General features: G+C 40.7%; 1 protein-coding gene across 8 annotated transcripts in view; it reads right to left on the reverse strand.

The window, feature by feature from the left end:
* The window catches only part of COL11A2 (collagen type XI alpha 2 chain), a 186,161-nt gene that overhangs the window by 58,254 nt on the left and 108,689 nt on the right, over positions 1-19,218 (reverse strand). For all 8 annotated transcript variants that reach the window (XM_040324940.1, XM_040324939.1, XM_040324947.1 and 5 more), the window contains 10 exons: positions 16,256-16,309; positions 16,135-16,179; positions 10,776-10,829; positions 10,645-10,689; positions 10,450-10,548; positions 10,290-10,343; positions 9,231-9,275; positions 7,062-7,115; positions 6,810-6,854; positions 6,211-6,264 (listed from right to left, as the gene is read on the reverse strand). In XM_040324940.1, the coding sequence (XP_040180874.1) occupies positions 6,211-6,264; positions 6,810-6,854; positions 7,062-7,115; positions 9,231-9,275; positions 10,290-10,343; positions 10,450-10,548; positions 10,645-10,689; positions 10,776-10,829; positions 16,135-16,179; positions 16,256-16,309 (549 nt within the window). The remainder of the gene's footprint in view (positions 1-6,210; positions 6,265-6,809; positions 6,855-7,061; positions 7,116-9,230; positions 9,276-10,289; positions 10,344-10,449; positions 10,549-10,644; positions 10,690-10,775; positions 10,830-16,134; positions 16,180-16,255; positions 16,310-19,218) is intronic.

Raw genomic sequence — 19,218 nt, forward strand, 5'->3', positions numbered from 1 at the left:
TACAAGCACTAAATCTATTCTCGCTGCAGAAGTGACGCTTGAGAGGGCACATGATATCGATTGACAAATATCTCAATGGTGATCCCACCATAGAAAAAAAAACTATTCAGTCTCAGGCCCCGTACACACGACCGAGATTCTCGGCAGAATTCAGCCAGAAACTCGATCGGAGCTAAATTCTGCCGAGAAACCCGGCCGTGTGTACATTTCGGCCGAGGAAGCCGACGAGTTCCTCGGCGAGCCAAATAGAGAACATGTTCTCTATTTCCTTGTTGTTCAATGAGGAAAGTTGGCTTGCCGAGATCCTCGGCGGCTTCAACACAGAACTTGACGAGGAACTCGATGTGTTTGGCACGTCGAGTTCCTCGGACGTGTATACAAGGCCTCAGGGAGTGTAAGAGGACACAGGGCCACACAATGAGATTAGAGGAGAAGCGGTTTAACCTTAAAGTGGATGTAAACCCACTCTCATCCTTTCTAAACTACTGTCATAGTGCTGATCTATAAGGCCTCGTACACACCACCGGATCTATCCGCTGGAATTGATCCGCGGATCAGTTCCAGCGGATAAATCCGGTCGTCTGTACGGCCTAGCGGATATTTATCCGCGGAGATTTATCGGCCAGATCGATTTCAAGCGGATATAAATTTCTTAGCATGCTAAGAAATCTATCCGCTTGAATCGGGTCCAGCGGATTGATCCGGTGGTCTGTACAGACTCACCGGATCAATCCGTCCGCTCCTCTCCCTTGCATGCGTCGTAATGATTCGACGCATGCGTGGAAGTACTTACCTTCCAGCGTCGCGCACGATGATGACGCGGCGACGGCGCAACACGTCACCGCGGAAGAATTCCGTGCGGATTTTGATCCAATGGTGAGTACAAGCCATCAGATCCAAATCCGGAGGAGGAATCTCCGCTGGAAACGGCGGACCGTTTCCAGCGGAGATCCCCTCGTCTGTACGACGCCTAAGGATATAGATGCCTCCTGCATGTATCCTTACCTGTCAAATGTCTCCCCTCTGTCTGTTATGAGACCTGAAAAACTGCAGATTCTGTGGGTGGATCTGTTGTCTGGAGCTAGGTGGGTGGAGTCGTGATGTCAGTAGACTCCCCACCCTCCTCTACACTCCCCTTGTCAACATGCTTTTTTTTCTATGTATTCCTTACACTAAATTCTGCTATGATCTCTAACATCCAGTCAAAATCCAGAAAAGTAACCACATGACTTCAGAAAAAGAGTGGGGGTGGGAATTAAAAAATAATGCATGTCTCCAGGCTAGTGCATGAGATATGTAAATAACCTGTCACTCACAGCAAGGGGGCGGAACAGACCAAGGTTTTTCTCTGTAAGTCTGTTCTATTTCACTGAACAATAAAAGAGGATTGCTCAAAGCTAAATTAATTCTGTGTGGCACAGATGGTAGGAAATATTATACTGTACATTGTGACATCAAAAAATAATAATAATAATAATTCGGGTTTACATCCACTTTAACCACTTAAGGACCTTGGCTGTTTTTCAGATTTGGTGTTTACAAGATTACAATTTTTTTTTTTGCTATATAATTATTTAAAACCCCCAAACATTATATATTTTTTTTCTAACACCCTAGAGAATAAAATGGCGGTCATTGCAATACTTTTTGTCACACCGTATTTGCGCAGCGGTCTTATAAGCGCACTTTTTTTGGAAAGAATTCACTTTTTTTTATTAAAAAATAAGACAACAGTAAAGTTAGCCCAATTTTTTTTTATATTGTGAAAGATACTATTACGCCGAGTAAAATGATACCCAACATGTCATGCTTCACCATTGCGCCCGCTCGTGGAATGGCGTCAAACATTTAACCTTAAAAATCGCCATATGCAAAGTTTAAAAAATTCTATAGGTTGCATCTTTTGAGTTACAGAAGAGGTCTAGGGCTAGAATTATTGCTCTCGCTCTAACGATCGCAGTGATACCTCACTTGTGTGGTTTGAACACAGTTTTCATATGCGGGCGCTACTCGCGTATGTATTCGCTTCTCCGCGCGAGCTCGTCGGGACGGGGCGCTTTAAAAAATGTTTTTTTGTTTTCTTATTTAGTTTTATTAATTTTTACACACAAAAAAAAAAAATGGGTCACTTTTATTCCTATTACAAGGAATGTAAACATCCCTTGTAATAGAAAAAAGCATGACAGGTCCTCTTAGATATGAGATCTGGGGTCAAAAAGACCTCACATCTCATATTTAGACTTAGCCCTGCTATGCTATGAGGACGGGTGGGGGCCATCTTGCCCTCACTCGTATCCCAGCCAAGGAGAGGAAAGGACCCGATCGCCTCTGCCGCTGCCGACGGCTCCGGTAAGCGGCAGAGGGCGCGGGAGAGGGGGGCCCCTCTCCCGCCGCCGATAACGGTGATCTTGCGATGAATCCGCCGCAGAGACCACTGTTATCGTATACAGGACCGCTCAAAGAAAAGATGGATATCTTGGTTGTGGCAGCAGCTGCTGTCGTTACCGAGATATCCATCTTTAAAATACCGACGTATATGTACATGAGCGGGTCCTTAAGTGGTTAAACTGCTTAGGGTTTTTTTCACTGTCAGGGCAATAAGGCTGTGACAATCTCTACCACAATTAATGGTGGAAGTGGGGAGTATGGATATTTTTAACTCTTGGACTCTTGGATGTGCATCTTAAAAAACAGGGTTATGGGAAATAATTTTAGACTCTGACACACGTACACCTACACAGGTTGAACTGGATGGACTATTGTCTTTATTCAACCTTACCTACTATGGGCCAGATTCACAAAGAATTACGTTGCTCCACGGCAGCGTAGCGTATCTGATTTACGTTATACTGCCGCAGGTTTACAGCGTAAGTGCCTGATTTTCAAAGCTCTTACCTGTAAACTTGCGGCGGTGTAACGTAAATGCGCTCGGCGCAAGCCCGCCTAATTCAAATGGGGCAGGCACCATTTAAATTAGGCGCGTTCCCGCGCCGAACGTACTGCGCATGCTCCATCGGGAAAATTACCCGACGTGCATTGCGCTAAATGACGTCGCACGGACGTCATTTGTTTAGACGTTAACGTAAATGGCGTCCAGCGCCATTGACGGACGACTTACGCAAACGACGTGGTTTTTTAAATTCCGACGCGGGAACGACGGCCATACTTAGCATGGCTTAGAACAACTAGGGCTCAGCCCTAATTTTACGTGGCGTAACTCGACGGAAATTGCATAAAGTTAGATCGACGGGCAGTGCGGACGTTCGGGGATCGCCGTAACTAGTCATTTGCATATTCTAGGCCGGCCTAGAATTGCATCCTTAAGATCCAACAGTGTAATTCAATTACACCTGTCGAATCTTAGGGCTATCTATGCGTAACTGATTCTATGAATCAGTCGCATAGTTAGAACGGGCGGATCACAGAGATACGACGGCGTATCAGGAGATACGCCGTTGTATCTCTTTTGTCAATCTGGCCCTATGTACCTATGTAACTATGTAAAATAACCATCGGCACATTGAATGGATATAAATAGTAGAAAAAAACAGCAAGTCATGAATAGAAAGAAAAAAGACTTTACAAAACCAGTGTGCATCTGAAACTTTCAACAAAAGTGTTATTTTTCTAATGTCAGATATGTCTGTATATAAGGTACCCTACGGACTCCACAAGAAGTGGTCTCAAAAGAATATATTTAACTATATTCTATTTTAGCTAGCTATCGGGGATCTATTTTACTGCCTTTCTTGTTATCATTAAATTCCATACAAATTACTTAGCACCACAAAATTATACTAGGGTCTGTATTCTCTAAAAGGGGCATTACTGGGAGGTGGGTAGAAGGTGGAACCAAGGAACGGTGCTCGGTGGGTAGGGGGCAGAGACAAGAGGTGACTCAGAGGGGGGGTTCCTGCACCTATTCTCTGAGAAAAAAAGACCTGTCAGTACATATGGGTATTTTATAGTCTTGGCTTGTAAATACTAGTCTGAAGAACAATACATTCAGCAGCCTTTAACATCACATTTAAATCGTGTCAGGCTGCCATCTTTAAGTTTTCCTTTTCGCTGCAGCAACAATCTAGAAATTATGAATACAGATCTGAGAGTTGGTTGTTGCTTTGAATAAGCATTCATTTGGCTTTATCAGGCTTTTAGCAATCAATAGTATTGCTGAAGCTTCTTAAATGTCTACTAAAGCCTACTATATGCTCCGAGGGCTTTCAAAATGTTGCTGGACAATTTTTAAAATCTTTGTAACTGCACAGTAATGCCCTGTACACATGGCCATGATTTCCGACGGGAAAAAGTCAGTCGGAATTCCGACGGAAAAAAAGAGAGCCCGTTCTCTTTTTTTTGCTTCCAGTTTTCCAATCGGGAAAACCAGCCGTGTATACGAGGCATAAGAGTTTATATTCTAAGATTATTATTCCTTAAATATTGATAAAATCCAAAAAGAATCAGTCTGGTGACCAGTAAATGGTGGTAGAGCCTGGCAGAGGGCAAGACAGGCAGGGATAATGCGGAGGGGTGCACTGTAACTTCCTACAGACATTAAGAACTAGTGCTTCAACTCGCTGCAAAATAGCAATTTAATCAATAAGGCTTAACCTGCAATAAAAGAATGAGTAACACTCAGACCAGTATTTCTCAACCAGGGTTCCGTGGCACCCTAGGGTTCCATTGGAGATTACCAGAAACTCCTTGATGATGGATTGATCTTTCTACTACGTTATTACAACTGTGTTATATACCTTATAATTTTACTGATACTGACTATTACTATTATTAGATAGCAGTGAGCTTGTTCCTTGTTTCACCCTAATACTGACTATAACTTATGCCAACCCATTGCTAAGCCCACAGGCGTCTCTTGATCTTGAAGTACAAACAAACTCCAAGTCACACACCGATAATGGTCACCTCCTCAACTAAATTGTTCAGGCCCAGTTTTTAAACTTTCACAGGATTATCAGAGGACAGTCAAACTGAATTAAAATGTGTTAGTGATTAGTGATGTTTTCTTTAACATTGGCAATATCACTTTAGGGCACCTTAGACTAAGGAACTTATCTAAAGCAGGCTATAGAGGGTTTGAATCTTGTCCGGTTTAGCAGGAACCATGTATGGGCAGGCTAAATGTACCCAAGCTGATCAATTAATTTCTTTGGTGCAACCAGCCTGCCAGATTTTACATGCGATAGCAATAATCACTGGCCTAGATTCAGGTAGATTTGCGCCCTCTTACGGAGGCGCAGCGTACCGTTTTTACGCTACGCCTCCGTAAATCACGTGCGCTACGCTTCATTCACGAAGCAGTAGCTCCGTAATTTGCGCGGACGCTCCGTAAAAATGGCCGGCGTAAGCGCGTGTAATTTAAATGATCCCGTAGAGGGCGTGGATCATTTAAATTAGGCGCGTTCCCGCGCCGAACGTAGTGCGCATGCTCCGTCGGGAAACTTTCCCGACGTGCATTGCGGTAAATGACATCGCAAGGACGTCATTTGCTTCAACGTGAACGTAAATGGCGTCCAGCGCCATTCACGATTTACTTCCGCAAACGACGTAATTTTTAAAAATCGCAGAAACCGACAAACGCAAACAACATAAAATGCGAACGCAGGGCGCGCATACAGTTGTGAATCGGCGTGAGTATGCAATTTGCATACTCTACGCTGACCACTACGGGAACGCCACCTAGCGGCCATCGTAAGAATGCAGCCTACGATACGACGGCATAAGAGCCTTATGCCAGTCATATCTTAGGCTGCAGTCGGCGTATCGAGCTTTCTGAATACAGAAAAGTCGATGCGCCGGCGCAACTAAGCAATTGCGCTGCGTATCTATGGATACGCAGACGCAATTGCTTACTGAATCTACCCCTCTGTGTTCTTCCAGCAGGAATGGCTCCCCCCCTTGCTGGGAGAACACAATGGCTTCACGGGAGAGATTCCCCCAACAACACTGACTGTGTGGATGGGGGAATCGAGCGATCTTCTTTCAACCCGTGGTTGCAGGAAGAAAATCGCTCCATCTATGGCCAGCTTTAACATGGACAATACCACCAAAATAATAGGTTGTACTTTCTTCATATCGATATTTAAATCAGATTCAGCACAGATTTGGAATCATAAACACGTATATTTGTGAGTGTTATTATGACTGGTAGTGGTAGATCAGTTTACCTAAATAAACTTGTATTTTACTTACCTTATCACCCTTTATACCCATGTCACCTTTGAATCCAGAAAAACCCTCTTCACCCTGAAAAAATAAATAAAGTCAATCAGGTTGGAATTATGAAGATTCCTGTCTTTTACAGAAGGTCACATAAGCCATTAAAGTGTACCTGTCACAAAATAGTATTTTGCTCCTCTGATTATCCTAAAGTAGCAGTGAGATGGTTTTCACGCCCTCTACAAAACCCCAAACCCTTGGTATTGTAGTCCCTCTAAGCACCACAAATGCTGGGGATATTTCAGTAATTCATCTTCTCACTATTTCCTAAATTTTGTAAAGGTAAGGGGCAGATTATGAGATAATGGTGATCTTGTCTCATTTTTAGTAACTGCCACACTTTCACAACTATACAGTGGAATCATCTATTGTAGGGTCTGAATTACTATTTATCCTATTAAGAAATCTGAAATTAGAGGTCTGAATGTGTCAAAAAATCATAATCCTCAATACTACAGTGATGTCAGCAGCCCCAAAGAAAAATCTTTAGGCTGCCGAAAAATGACTGTCTGAGCTATGTTTGGGCAATAGGCACAATTAAAGGGCATTGACTATGAAAGTTTTCCTCTTACCTTCTCTCCTTTGTGTCCTTTAAGGCCCCTAATTCCATCAATTCCCTGCAAATGTAAAAAAGAGACATGTGGGAAGAAGAAAAGGAAAATACTGCACAGAAGGAAACGATTAAGAGATATAAGAACTAAAGAAAACAGAACATGGAATCAATCAGGCGTACAAAATGGAAATATATGAACCAATTTCCAGGTTGAAATACAAGACAAAACACAATAATGGCGAGGCAAAATATACAGTTTTCTTAAAAGTACCTTCACACCTCGAGGCCCAGGATAGCCAATACTTCCTTGTGAACCAAGTGGACCCTAAAGGAAAAGAAGCAATAAAGTTGATTGGTAAAAAAAAAAAAAAATTTCAATCAATACCATGAATTAACTTCCTAAATCCTGTTTTAAACTAAGAGCAATCATGGCATCCATATTCTTCTTAATCTATTTTTATAAATGGGTATGAATGCGTATAATAATACTAGGAGGTAGTGGCAGCCAGTGCTCTTTCTTTGGGGGGGGGGGCAAAAAATAAGTGGCCATAACTTAGGCCGCTACATGCTCCAGCTTGCTCCAGCTTGTCGTGGAACGTGCCGGGCTGTTTCTTCTCCTCCCAGCCGAGGAGGAGAAGCAGAAAGACATTAGCGAATATTCATTCGATAAGGTCACACAACTAGGAGGCCTTGGGGGCGCAGTGCTCTGTGCCCCGAGCCCACCCTTTTTTTGAAGCAAATAAGAGCCTCCAGCTCTAATCATGTGCTTCAAAAAAGAAACCTTGAAGCCCTTTGCATCCGGTGCCCTGAATGTAGATTAGAGGATGGCGCCTCTGCGCCCCTAATGGAGCAGCGGCCACTTCTAGGGGACAGACTAATATAGGCACTAACGAAAAGGACAAAAATAATAATCCAGGTTATAGTGCAAGTGAGACCATATGTCAAACTTTGATGGTGATGGATAGATTGGATAATTATTATTATAAATTTAATCATTAATGGATAGTTCCTCATATCATTAATAATAATTCAGCTAGAAAAAAAAATTATATTTGGAAAATATTTTATACATGTATGATGTATTTTGCCTAATGTAAATTGCCTAAGCCAAGTATTATTCTTTCACACCTGTCCTTTCTTTTTTATATATTTACAGCACACCACAATGCTCAGCTTGTACGTTGTGGTGCACTGCAGTGGGGGCTTGTTGGAACCTACTGTACTTTTGTGTGGGGGGCCATTCTAAATGCATTACTGCAACCCATAAGCATCAAGCCAGCCTTTTAAAAAAGTAAGTCATTTTTCCCTTAGTATAAGAGACAGATTCCCTACTTAATAGAAATATTTCTGTGTATGCAATAATTAAAAATATTAGATTATCGAGTTGCAACGTAATCATTTTAGAGCTTTGTCAAGAGGAAGACCAAGTACAAGACATAGTCAACAGGCCATGACTGTGGTGGGTGGCAAATTATTTCCTTTATTGTGCCATTATTTTAGATTACTTTTAAAAGTAATCCACTAAATTAATGAATTATATTTAACTAGGCCCAATTGAGGGGGTAGAGTTAATCCATGGAATATTCTATTATTATAATCAGATGGGTGAAGAAAAGGTTTGGGTCCAGGATATTAGGAATTCATTGGCATAAAGATTTTGTTCCAAACATTGCCATGCCCTACTCAATAGTTTAGCTGATTGCAACAGTTATTGAATATTTTCAAGTTTGAAAGTTGGTAGCATGATTTGAATACATGGTATATTCAAAAGTGCTTTAATATCTAAAGAAGGCACATATCTTCTAGTAAATGTGACCTGTCAGAAATTAACTGATGCCTTCAAATAAGAGATTGATAAAGTTAACTAGATGAAATTTCTTAGCTTGCAACTAAGATGAGTATTTCCTAGCTGTGTCTCCAAGTCCTATTGGCCTTTCATTTGTTTACATGGTATTGACTAGAACCCCAAATAAAATAATGCTGTTATTAGAATACTCACAATATCAACAAATTATTAACCAAAATACCTGAAAAATTGCATATCTGATCAATACAGAACTCCAAAACCCCACATATTTTAGACATACAAGCCACAGTATATGTAGGTAAGGCCATGGCTATTGATATTTTATGTCTTGATATTAAAGAGCTTTTGCCTTGTTAGAAAGTTGAAACATGTTGCCACTGATCCATTAAACCCCAAAAAATGGGCATAAAACTTAGGCTATTGCTTATATTAATCAACCAGAGTTTTTTTTTTTTTTTTCATTTTATAGAATGAAAAATAAACCTGTCTGGCTGCAATATGCAAGAGATCCTATTTTGTGTTAATTTTCTTGTCCCTGAATTAATAATTCCATCCCTTCATGTTGATTTTATTTTATTGACATTGAAACTGATTTTCACATAGGTTTCTAGAAAAATATTAAACCAAACTAACCTGGTTTCCCTTGGTGCCTGAATAACCCTCTTTGCCAGGATGACCCTAAGGAAGGAAAATACAGAAATATTCAAAAGCAGGTTATTGCTTATTGTCCTTGCCTTGATCTATCATCTAATGGCAGTACCTCACAAACGCCTAGAATCCGCTTTACCTTTTTCAAAATATAAATATGATTTCTACATATATTTCTATATTATCATCACTTTTAAAGCGCTGTAGTTTTGGTGCAACGCCTGTTTCTTTGGAACCCCTATCTATTTAGCACTGAATGCTTGTGCATTTAAAAGTGGGGAATTAAGAAAACAGGTTAAAGGAAAAAAAAGGGTGAAGCTAAATCAGTTGTTATTCAATTCCAAAGAATCACAATCACATCCCGGCAAAATATGAAAATTTGTGGGAGAAGAAAGCCCCTGGGATGGTACGGATTGTAATAATAGGATGGAATTATCAAAAAGTATGTAAAAATAGAAACGTTTATTTGATATAAATCATGATAGTCACAATATACAAAGAAGAAGTTTGTATATTGTGACTATCATGATTTATATCAAATAAACTTTTCTATTTTTACATATTTTTTGACAATTCCATCCTATTATTACAATCTGTACCATCCCAGGGGCTCTCTTCTACAAATTTCCAAATTAAGAAAACAGGCAGCCACCAAATGACTCTTCGTTGAAACATGAATTAGGCAGGATTATGGTTTCTCTTTGCTTAACATGTTCTGTTTGAATCGTTTTTTGCAGATTGCAATACACAAATAATGCATAAGTCTTGCTTTCAGCTGTGCAATTATCCATATAGGAATAATAATTTGACGAGAATTTGATAACATGATGGAACTGAAGGTTTTATAAGGTTACAAGAGGAAGATGAAGTTTGATTCGGTTGATCTGGTTTTACAAGCAATAAAACAGATGAGTGAGGAACCTAACACAGTCATAAAAAATCCACATCTGGCTAATAGAGACATTGACATTTCAATGTTATACATGGACATTTTAATGTGAAACATGGATAGTTTAGTGTTAAACTGGCCCAATGTGTACTTACAGGAGGTCCATCAGAACCTGGAATTCCGGGAAGGCCAGGTTTGCCACTTGGGCCCTGTAAACAAATATTTATGAGTTAAGTTGGAGTGATAAGTGTTCTTACTTTTACAGTATACTACATTTATAATTGCTTAACCATCCTCTAACGTTATCATTTTTACCTGCTCTCCTGGGGGACCCACTGGACCCTGTGGTCCAGACAGACCCTGCGTGCCTGGGGCTCCTTGTTGTCCGGGAGGGCCTGGCTCACCTTGTGGGCCCTAAGACAGAGACAGTTTTCCAGATGAGAACAGGTACTACAAGGACATGGTATTTACATTGTATTGAGCTGCTAATCTATATAGAATAGAACTTACCAGATTTCCTTTTGGTCCCACTTGCCCATCCATACCTCTTATTCCCTGTAGAGACATGGAATACAATATTAAATGGCTAAGCAGTATGCTCACTTTTTACATATAGCATTAAATGTATATAGAATACTCACATTTGGGCCTGGGATACCGGGTGGGCCTTTGGGTCCAAGCAAGCCCCTGACTCCCTATGAAAACATGGAGGGACAAATGTTTACTATTTATAACATGTTCAAAAATTGTAATAGGTCTATCAGGTCTAAATAATTCTGCTAATGTCCTGCATATAATGGTATATACTGTAGCAGGATTTTTTTATTGAGGAAAGACTATCCTATTTTTATTGAGTAGGCAATGGCAAGAATAAGAGCACAAGTTATGGGACATGTTTTAAGGAAATGTGATGCACATCTGCCTTAAATCAGAACTCCAGCCCCATAAAAAGATAAAAATGAATACAGTAGCAAATTAAAACATAAAAATAACAAAAAAAAGCTTTTGCTGAAAAATTCAGCTTTAATTCAGAGATATCCTCCACAGTACTTTTCTGCTGCTAGATATCCTCAGTCTGGTAGTCAACATCATTCAACCCTTTTCCTCAGTCTAAGCTCAGGTCTTCGTGGACCCACCCCAGCTTGTTACTAGACAGTGAATGAAGAAGCAGCTCATCTCTCTGCACTCATTCTTAGCAGGCTTCTTGTAATGCTGATAACTAATAGACTGATCAGCTTCTTCCTCTTACCCTCCAGCACCGATATATGAGGACAGCAAAAAGCTGATACCAGGTCAAACTTAAGTACTTATACTGCTTGCATTTTAGATTGAATGATATATCAATGAATACGGAACTGCGTTCCTTTCTTTTACATCTGTCTACAGTTCAGCTTTAAAGCAAAACATTTTTGTCCTTAAGGAACAACCTGTCCATTCTCAAAGAATGCCACCTTGTGGGGCCTACAACTATACTTTAAGCTCAATAAAGCATATAGGCAACAGGAGCTACTGTATGTACCCTTAACTGGGACACTTGCTTATTCAACTTCCTCTCTGTGTTCTCTACTCTATGTAAAAGTCACTTCATTATATTGAAATCTTCCTTCACCCTGATGTAACAAACCCCCGAGGTAGTGAAGAGGCTTTTACCATGCAACTTCTGTGAAAATGGTTACAAGGAGGATGAGCATGTCTCTATGCCACTGAACCTGTAGCCAAAACACCCAGTGCTGGTTCTTTACCAATGAGTACACGAAACAGGGTTTAGAATGGCTGCTCTCAGGCAATCACAGTGCCTAAGGTATCACAGCACCGGCTTTACAGTCATAATAATAGGGGATTATGCAAACAAGTGCTGGGGTTTCAACCTAAAAACATTAGCAGCTTTCATTTCCTTCAGCACTGTACATTTCTTCTCTTATTTCACTAAACTAAAAGCCAAACCTAGACTGGTAACCTGGCAAGTCAGGTGTTACTCTATAAGGCTTCATGTGCATTACAGCTCATAAACTTGAGTTTAGGAGCTTTTGGCATGTAAATACTCTTATGACCACTGCTCTACTATAAAGTACATCCTTAGGTAAAAAAAAATGTTTTGGATACTGTATGGAGGGTTAGAACCCCTGTCAAGTTGTTATGACTTCCTCTTCCTTTTAATATATAGGGTTTAAAGTGAAATTAAAGGCAAAACTTGTTGTTTTTCATTTCATTTTAAGGGCGGTTTATTGTCTCTGTAATTTTTTTGTCATCTGTGTTCCATTGGTGAAATTTACAGTCACTTCCTGTCTAACTGCCAAAACAGGGAGTGAAAGTAAATCCCTGGTTATCACCAGGGTGACTGAAACTAGTGTCCCCATTGGAATATTTCCGGTTTTACTATTCTTGGGACAACCCAAGATTGTGTATTTTCTTTTACTTTCACTCTTAGTGATAATGGTAAAGAGGACAAACAGAGAGGATGAATCTCCCTAACAGGAACACCAGAAAAATTGCCTTTGGCTCTATCTTAAGGAATGCTGGCTGTTTCTTTAACATCTTCCTCCTTCTCCTCTCTTCTATCAGGCACCCACGTAGAGTCAGTGACCTCATCATCCCCTCCCTCCTCGTCACTGGAGCAAACTTGGCAGTATGCAGCAGCTGGGGGAACATTTCTGCAAGTTTCCTGTCCTTCTTGGGCACCCCCTCTCTTGGTGCTCACGTTACTGCCTTCATCCTCAACCTGGGTACCATCATCGGAGCCTTCAAAACGCTGCGCATCCTCCTGCAGCATGTACCCGACACTGTGGTCGAACAGTTTAGGGGACTTCTCAGGACATGATGGTGGGGCTAGTGAAGGAGTGACTGATGACATTGAGCCAATGGAATAGGCCGCTTTGGCAACTACATTGCCAGGCAAAGTGCTCTGAGCCTGGGTGACAGAGGATGAGGGGGTTGAGGATGGCCTTGTCATCCACTCTACCAACTCTTCTGCATTTTGAGGCTCAACACGGCCAGCTGCTGAAAAAAAAGACAAGCGTGCCCCACGGCCACGTGCTGAGGATGCACCATGTCCATGACCAGCACTTTTGGCTGTACTGAGCACAGCACTGAGCGTCTGCCTCTCCTTGGTGGCCTTCCAGACATGCTTTAAAATTGGATTAGCAAAATACCACCTGAAGTTTACTAGAAAAAAAACAACAGGAATGGCCTGCAGTCAGATATAGGCTTGGCTAGACTAGAATGCAGTGGATATACAGTATATATATATATATATATGTAGGAGACTGTATATATAGTTAATACACTGCAGATAACTGAATCACCTGCCTGCCTGAAAGTGTATTTGAACACGTACACCAGGAATGGCCTACAGTCAGATATAGGCTTGGCTAGAATGCAGTGGATATATATATATATATATATATATATATATATATATATATATATATATATATATATATATATATATATATATATATATATATATATATATATATATATGTGTAGGAGACTGTATACATATTTATTGCACTGCAGATCAGTGAATCACCTGCCTGCCTGCCTGAAAGTGTATTTGAACACGTACACCAGGAATGGCCTACAGTCAGATATAGGCTTGGCTAGAATGCAGTGGATATATATATATATATATATATATATATATATATATATATATATATATATATATATATATATATATGTGTAGGAGACTGTATACATATTTATTGCACTGCAGATCAGTGAATCACCTGCCTGCCTGCCTGAAAGTGTATTTGAACATGTACACCAGGAATGGCCTACAGTCAGATACAGGCATACCCCGGTTTTAAGTACACAATTGGGTTTATTTACTAAAGCTGGAAAGTGCAAAATCAGGCTCACTTCTGCATAGAAACCAATGAGCTTCTATCCCCAGCTTGTTCAATTAAGACTGGTAATAAAACCTGGAAGCTCATTGGTTTTTATGCAGAAGTGAGCCTGATTTTTTGCTTTTCAGCTTTAGTAAATAAACCCAATTGTGTACTTAAAACCGGGGTATGCCTGTATTGGCTTGGCTAGAATGCAGTGGATATATATATGTAAAAGACTGTATATATATTTAATGCACTGCAGATCACTGAATCACCTGGCTGCCTGAAAGTGTATTTGAACACGTACACCAGGAATGGCCTACAGTCAGATATAGGCTTGACTAGAATACAGTGGATATATATATGCAGGTGACTGTATATATATATTTAATGCACTGCAGATCACTGAATCACCTGACTGCCTGAAAGTGTATTTGAACATGTACACCAGGAATGGCCTGCAATCAGATCTAGCTACACTGGATGCAGTGGATATATATATATATATATATATATATATATATATATATATATATATATATATATATATATACACAAGCCTGTATATATATATATATATATATATATATATTAAATGCATTGCAGCTCACTGAGTCACCTGCCTGAAGTATATTAGAAAAGGTACACCAGGAACGGGCTGCAGTCAGATCTAGCTACACTGGATGCAGTGTATATTATATATATATATATATATATATATATATATATATATATATTAAATGCACTGCAGCTCACTGATTCACCTGCCTGCCTGACAGTATATCACAAAAAGTACACCAGGAACGTCCTGCAGTCAGATCTAGCTAAACTGCATACAGTTATATATAAGCCTGGATGTATATATATACTAAATACACTGCAGTTAACTAAATCGCCTGCCTGCTCAAACTAAATGAAATTACACTCTCTCTCAGTCAACGCCAGCAACACACTACTCAGGGCCGACGTGCAGGCGGCCTTATATAGTGTGGGGCGTGGACTTAACCCCCTGAGCCATAATTGGTCAAATGCACCCTGCCTTTGGCCAATTATGGCTCTCTTTGCTGATGGTGCTGTGATTGGCCAAAGCATGCGGGTCATAGTGCATGCTTGGCCAATCATCAGACAGCAATGCACTGTAATGTCACAGTGCAATATGGGCCGTGATGCGCCGGTCGAATTTTGTGCGAACTCCCCATAATGTTCAAATTTCGACGAATGGGCGAACAGCCAATGTTCGAGTCGAACTCATGTTCGACCCGAACAGAAAGCTCATCCCTAGTTACAAACCCTTGATCTTCAATATTCTAAACTCTAATCCTCAATTTCATTATTCTGTTTTAGGAAACATCAATAGCAATGGGGTGCATGGGATCATACAATCGTCTTAACTGTATGGTTGTTAGTCTGTCTGGCTTTTCTATTTCTAACCACCTTTGAAACAGGGTATGTCTATTAACCTACTGTATGTTGCAAAGCTCACAGAGAATCACTATGGTTCTGATCTTCTGCAGACAAATAGGCTGTTAACTTTGCAAGGGAATATTCTCTATTCTTAGTGACTTGGGAGAAAATTCACTTTGCAAAGAATATCCAATGACATGCAAGGAAAAAATAATAATTTTTCTTGCACCTGATTGGGTGATAAAAGTCAGCAGAGCTTCTCCTCATTCACTAAGTTAAGAGAAAATTCCCATGCACAGTGAACAGCCTATTTGCCTTTAGTAAATCAGCCCCATTATGTTTTGGCAAATGTTTAGACAAATAATTACATAATGAAGGATCACAAGCTAGTACAGGCAAAAAAAAGCACATGGTAAAACTACAATTACTTGGTAACAGCCTGCGAAGTTCTATTTTCAACATACGTTGCCCTTCTAATGAATACTATTTTTCTCTTTACTGTATCAGAATTATACAGCATGCCTGGAATATGACGGATCTCTACAATAACAGGTACCATTATGTTTCTGAGGTTATTGTTACTAATTTAGTGACTACAGTTTACTGCAAGTAATACTCAGTTATGATGTATTAAGTGAAGATTGCATAAAGCATACATCTACAGGTGCAAAGTTCCACTTACAGTATTATGAATGGCTGTGCCATAGATCATTGTGACAAACAGAGGTGAGAATATAAAGTTTTAAGAAATAAAAATTGTTCTTACTGGTTCACCAGGGAGTCCGCGAGTTCCGACCTCTCCATCGCTTCCCTAGAAGATAATGAAGTAGGGAATCAGACAATGATGGACCTCCTCAATGTAGTGACTCTACTCACAGGGTACTTACCCTCTCTCCGTCTTCTCCTGGTGGACCCAAAGGACCCTGAGTTCCAGAATCTCCCTGTGGAGAAACATGATAATGTCAATGGATTAGACCGGGTGCAAAACTATAATTTTCCAAGAGAAATCAGAATACAAAGGAAACGCAAGTTAGCGAGAATGAAGAGTGTACAGCATAATTGTGATGATCCAGTTGTTTGGCTGATGGCTATCATGCCAAACAACCAGAGGACAATACAAAGCATGGTCACCTACAATTCTGGGTGAGCACTCTCACCATCAAGAATTGAGCCTGGTTTGAGGCCTAAATGAAAAGAGATGTATGGTATTTTTTTTTTAAGAATTGTACTTACCTAGGTGGATGCAGCATCAGTCTGATGCTGCATCTGTTTCCAACTGGCTCTAATACTGAGAACCGATCGATCTAACACCTCCGATTGCTTGGTTCTCAGGGCTCCATGAGCAGAGAGTTGGTGACTGTCAGTCACCGCTCTTTGCTTTTCCCCCCTCACTCACTGTAGTGCTGGGCTGTTAAGGGGGCGGAAGTGGCCAGCTCAGGCTCTCAGCAGCTTGTTGAGAGGCCGAGCCACGTGCCGGTCCAGGCATGTGGGCGGATCCTGACTCTATTGTCGCAATCTTGCTCGAGCATGGACCTCCTCTGTCAGCCAACAATGGGTCACAGGAGTGCAGAATGATCGGCACTCTTGTTATCCATAAGAGGAGTACAGCCAAACGAGCTTTGGCTGTACTTCTTCTTTAAAAGAATAAACACAGCAAAATTGGTAAACCAGTTTTTTATGTTAGGTCAGTAACAATTTAGCATTTAGCAACCTATCTGAAAACAAATACTTTGTGGCCTTATGGGCATTTTCAGGCCATTTGTATTTACTGCCAGTATATAGGCAATGTGTAATTTTGGCACACGGTTATTTTCAATGCAACTGCTCCAGGAAACAGGATATGTTTAGTGTTCGGCTGTTGGGGTTACATAATGTTAAAGTAAAACTTAAGTCAAAACTTTATTTTTTATTGGATAGAGCGAGGGAGGGTTATAACCCCTGTCAGATTTTTTTCATCATCTGTGTCCCATTGCGGAGATTTCCCTTCACTTCCTGTCCCATAGCCAAACAGGAAGTGAGAGGAAACCCCTGCAAATTAGGGGAATACCTTGGGGACCCCCAGGTCACCAGAACTAGTGTCCCCATTTGAAGATTTCTCCTCTATTACTTTTCTGGGGACAATCCAACATTTAGATTTTTATTTTACTTTTACTTTCAATGACAATGATAAACAAGACAAATACAGAGGGTGAATCTAGTGGGGGCACAGACAGCAATAAAACCTGACAGGAGTTGTAATCCCTATGCACTCTATCCAAAACTAAAATGAAAGTTTTACCTTTAGTTATACTTTAAGGCTTAGACCATGGGTGAGGTGTTAAATGCAAGGTTAAAGAAAAACTATGAGTGAAATATGAATCCACTATTGCTGACACCATTTTGAAAGTTCTGGCTCCCTGGCTTTTATGCTGATCCTCTGGCTTCGGTTCTTTTGGAGTTACTGACACAGAACAGGAATGTCTTTAAAAAATCAGAATTTTTTTTTCTTTTTTGTTCTAGGTCATTGAGTCTGAATATTGAAGGAAGAGAGTCAGTGGAACAACCAGTACATTCACATTTTTAGAAGTTGAGTTCATCAATGGCAACCTCCTTTAACCTTTTTTAACAGGTTTCCTTTAGGTTAGTGTTTAGGTGGTTAGCTTTTAGGTTTAGCATTGAGGGGAAGCTAAGTGTAATGCCACGTACACACGACCATTTTTAATGGTCTAGAAAAAACTACGTTTTTTTCAACCCGATTATTGTTAAGCCCGCCTTGCCTACACACGATCATTAAAAAAAATGCTCTAGCAAAGCGCGGTGACGTACAACACGTACGATGGCACTATAAAGGGGAAGTTCCATTCAAATGGCGCCACCCTTGGGGCTGCTTTTGCTGATTTCGTGTTAGTAAAAGTTTGGTGAGAGACGATTCGTGCTTTTCAGTCTGTTGCAGCATGACGAACGCTAGTTTTACCAGAACGAGCGCTCCCGTCTCATAACTTGCTTTTGAGCATGCGCGCTATTTTCACGTTGTTAAAGCCTACACACGACCATTTTTTTAGACGTTAAAAACGTCAATGTGAAAAACGACGCAAAAATTTAGAGCATGTTCTAAATTTTTAATGGCCATTTTTAACGTCGCAAAAAATGCTCTGGAGCCCACACACGATCGTTATTATTGTCATAAAAAAATGTGTGTACGCGGCATTAGACCCCTTTCACACTGAGGGCGTATTACAGGCGCTATAGCGTTAAAAATAGCACCTGCAATCCGCCCTCAAACAGCTGCTCCATTGTCTCCAGTGTGAAAGCCCGAGGGCTTTCACACTGGAGCGTTGCGCTAGCAGGAGGGTAAAAAAAGTCCTGATAGCCGCATCTTTGGAGCTGTGAAGGAGCGGTGTGTTTACCGCTCCTCCACCGCTCCTGCCCATTGAAATCAACAGGACAGCGTGGCTATACCGTCCGCAATGCGCTGCTTCAGCAGCGCATTGCGGGCAGTTTTAACCCTTTCTCAGCTGCTAGCGGGAGTTAAAAGCACCCTCCTAGCGCCCGAAATGCGCCAAAAATCCGCCCATAGCATCGGCGGTAAAGATAGCAGCGTTTTACCGCCGACGCTATGGGTGGCTCAGTGTGAAAGGGGTCTTAAGTTGAGTGCTTATGTTAAAGTTTAAATGTCATCTGTTGAGTTGAGGTTATGGGTTAAGGGATCTTTTTAGGGATTAAGTTAGGTGTACATGTAAGGGGCGCAACAGGTGTTAGAGTGTGCTTTATATTTAGGGATGCTTTTGCTTTTGAACATTAGAATCTCTATTTGTTTTTTCACCAAAATCCCTGTACTGAGAAGTAATGGAAGGAATCGTGTTTTACACCT

The sequence above is a fragment of the Rana temporaria genome, chromosome 9, assembly GCF_905171775.1.
Source record: "Rana temporaria chromosome 9, aRanTem1.1, whole genome shotgun sequence".
Taxonomy (NCBI): domain Eukaryota; kingdom Metazoa; phylum Chordata; class Amphibia; order Anura; family Ranidae; genus Rana; species Rana temporaria.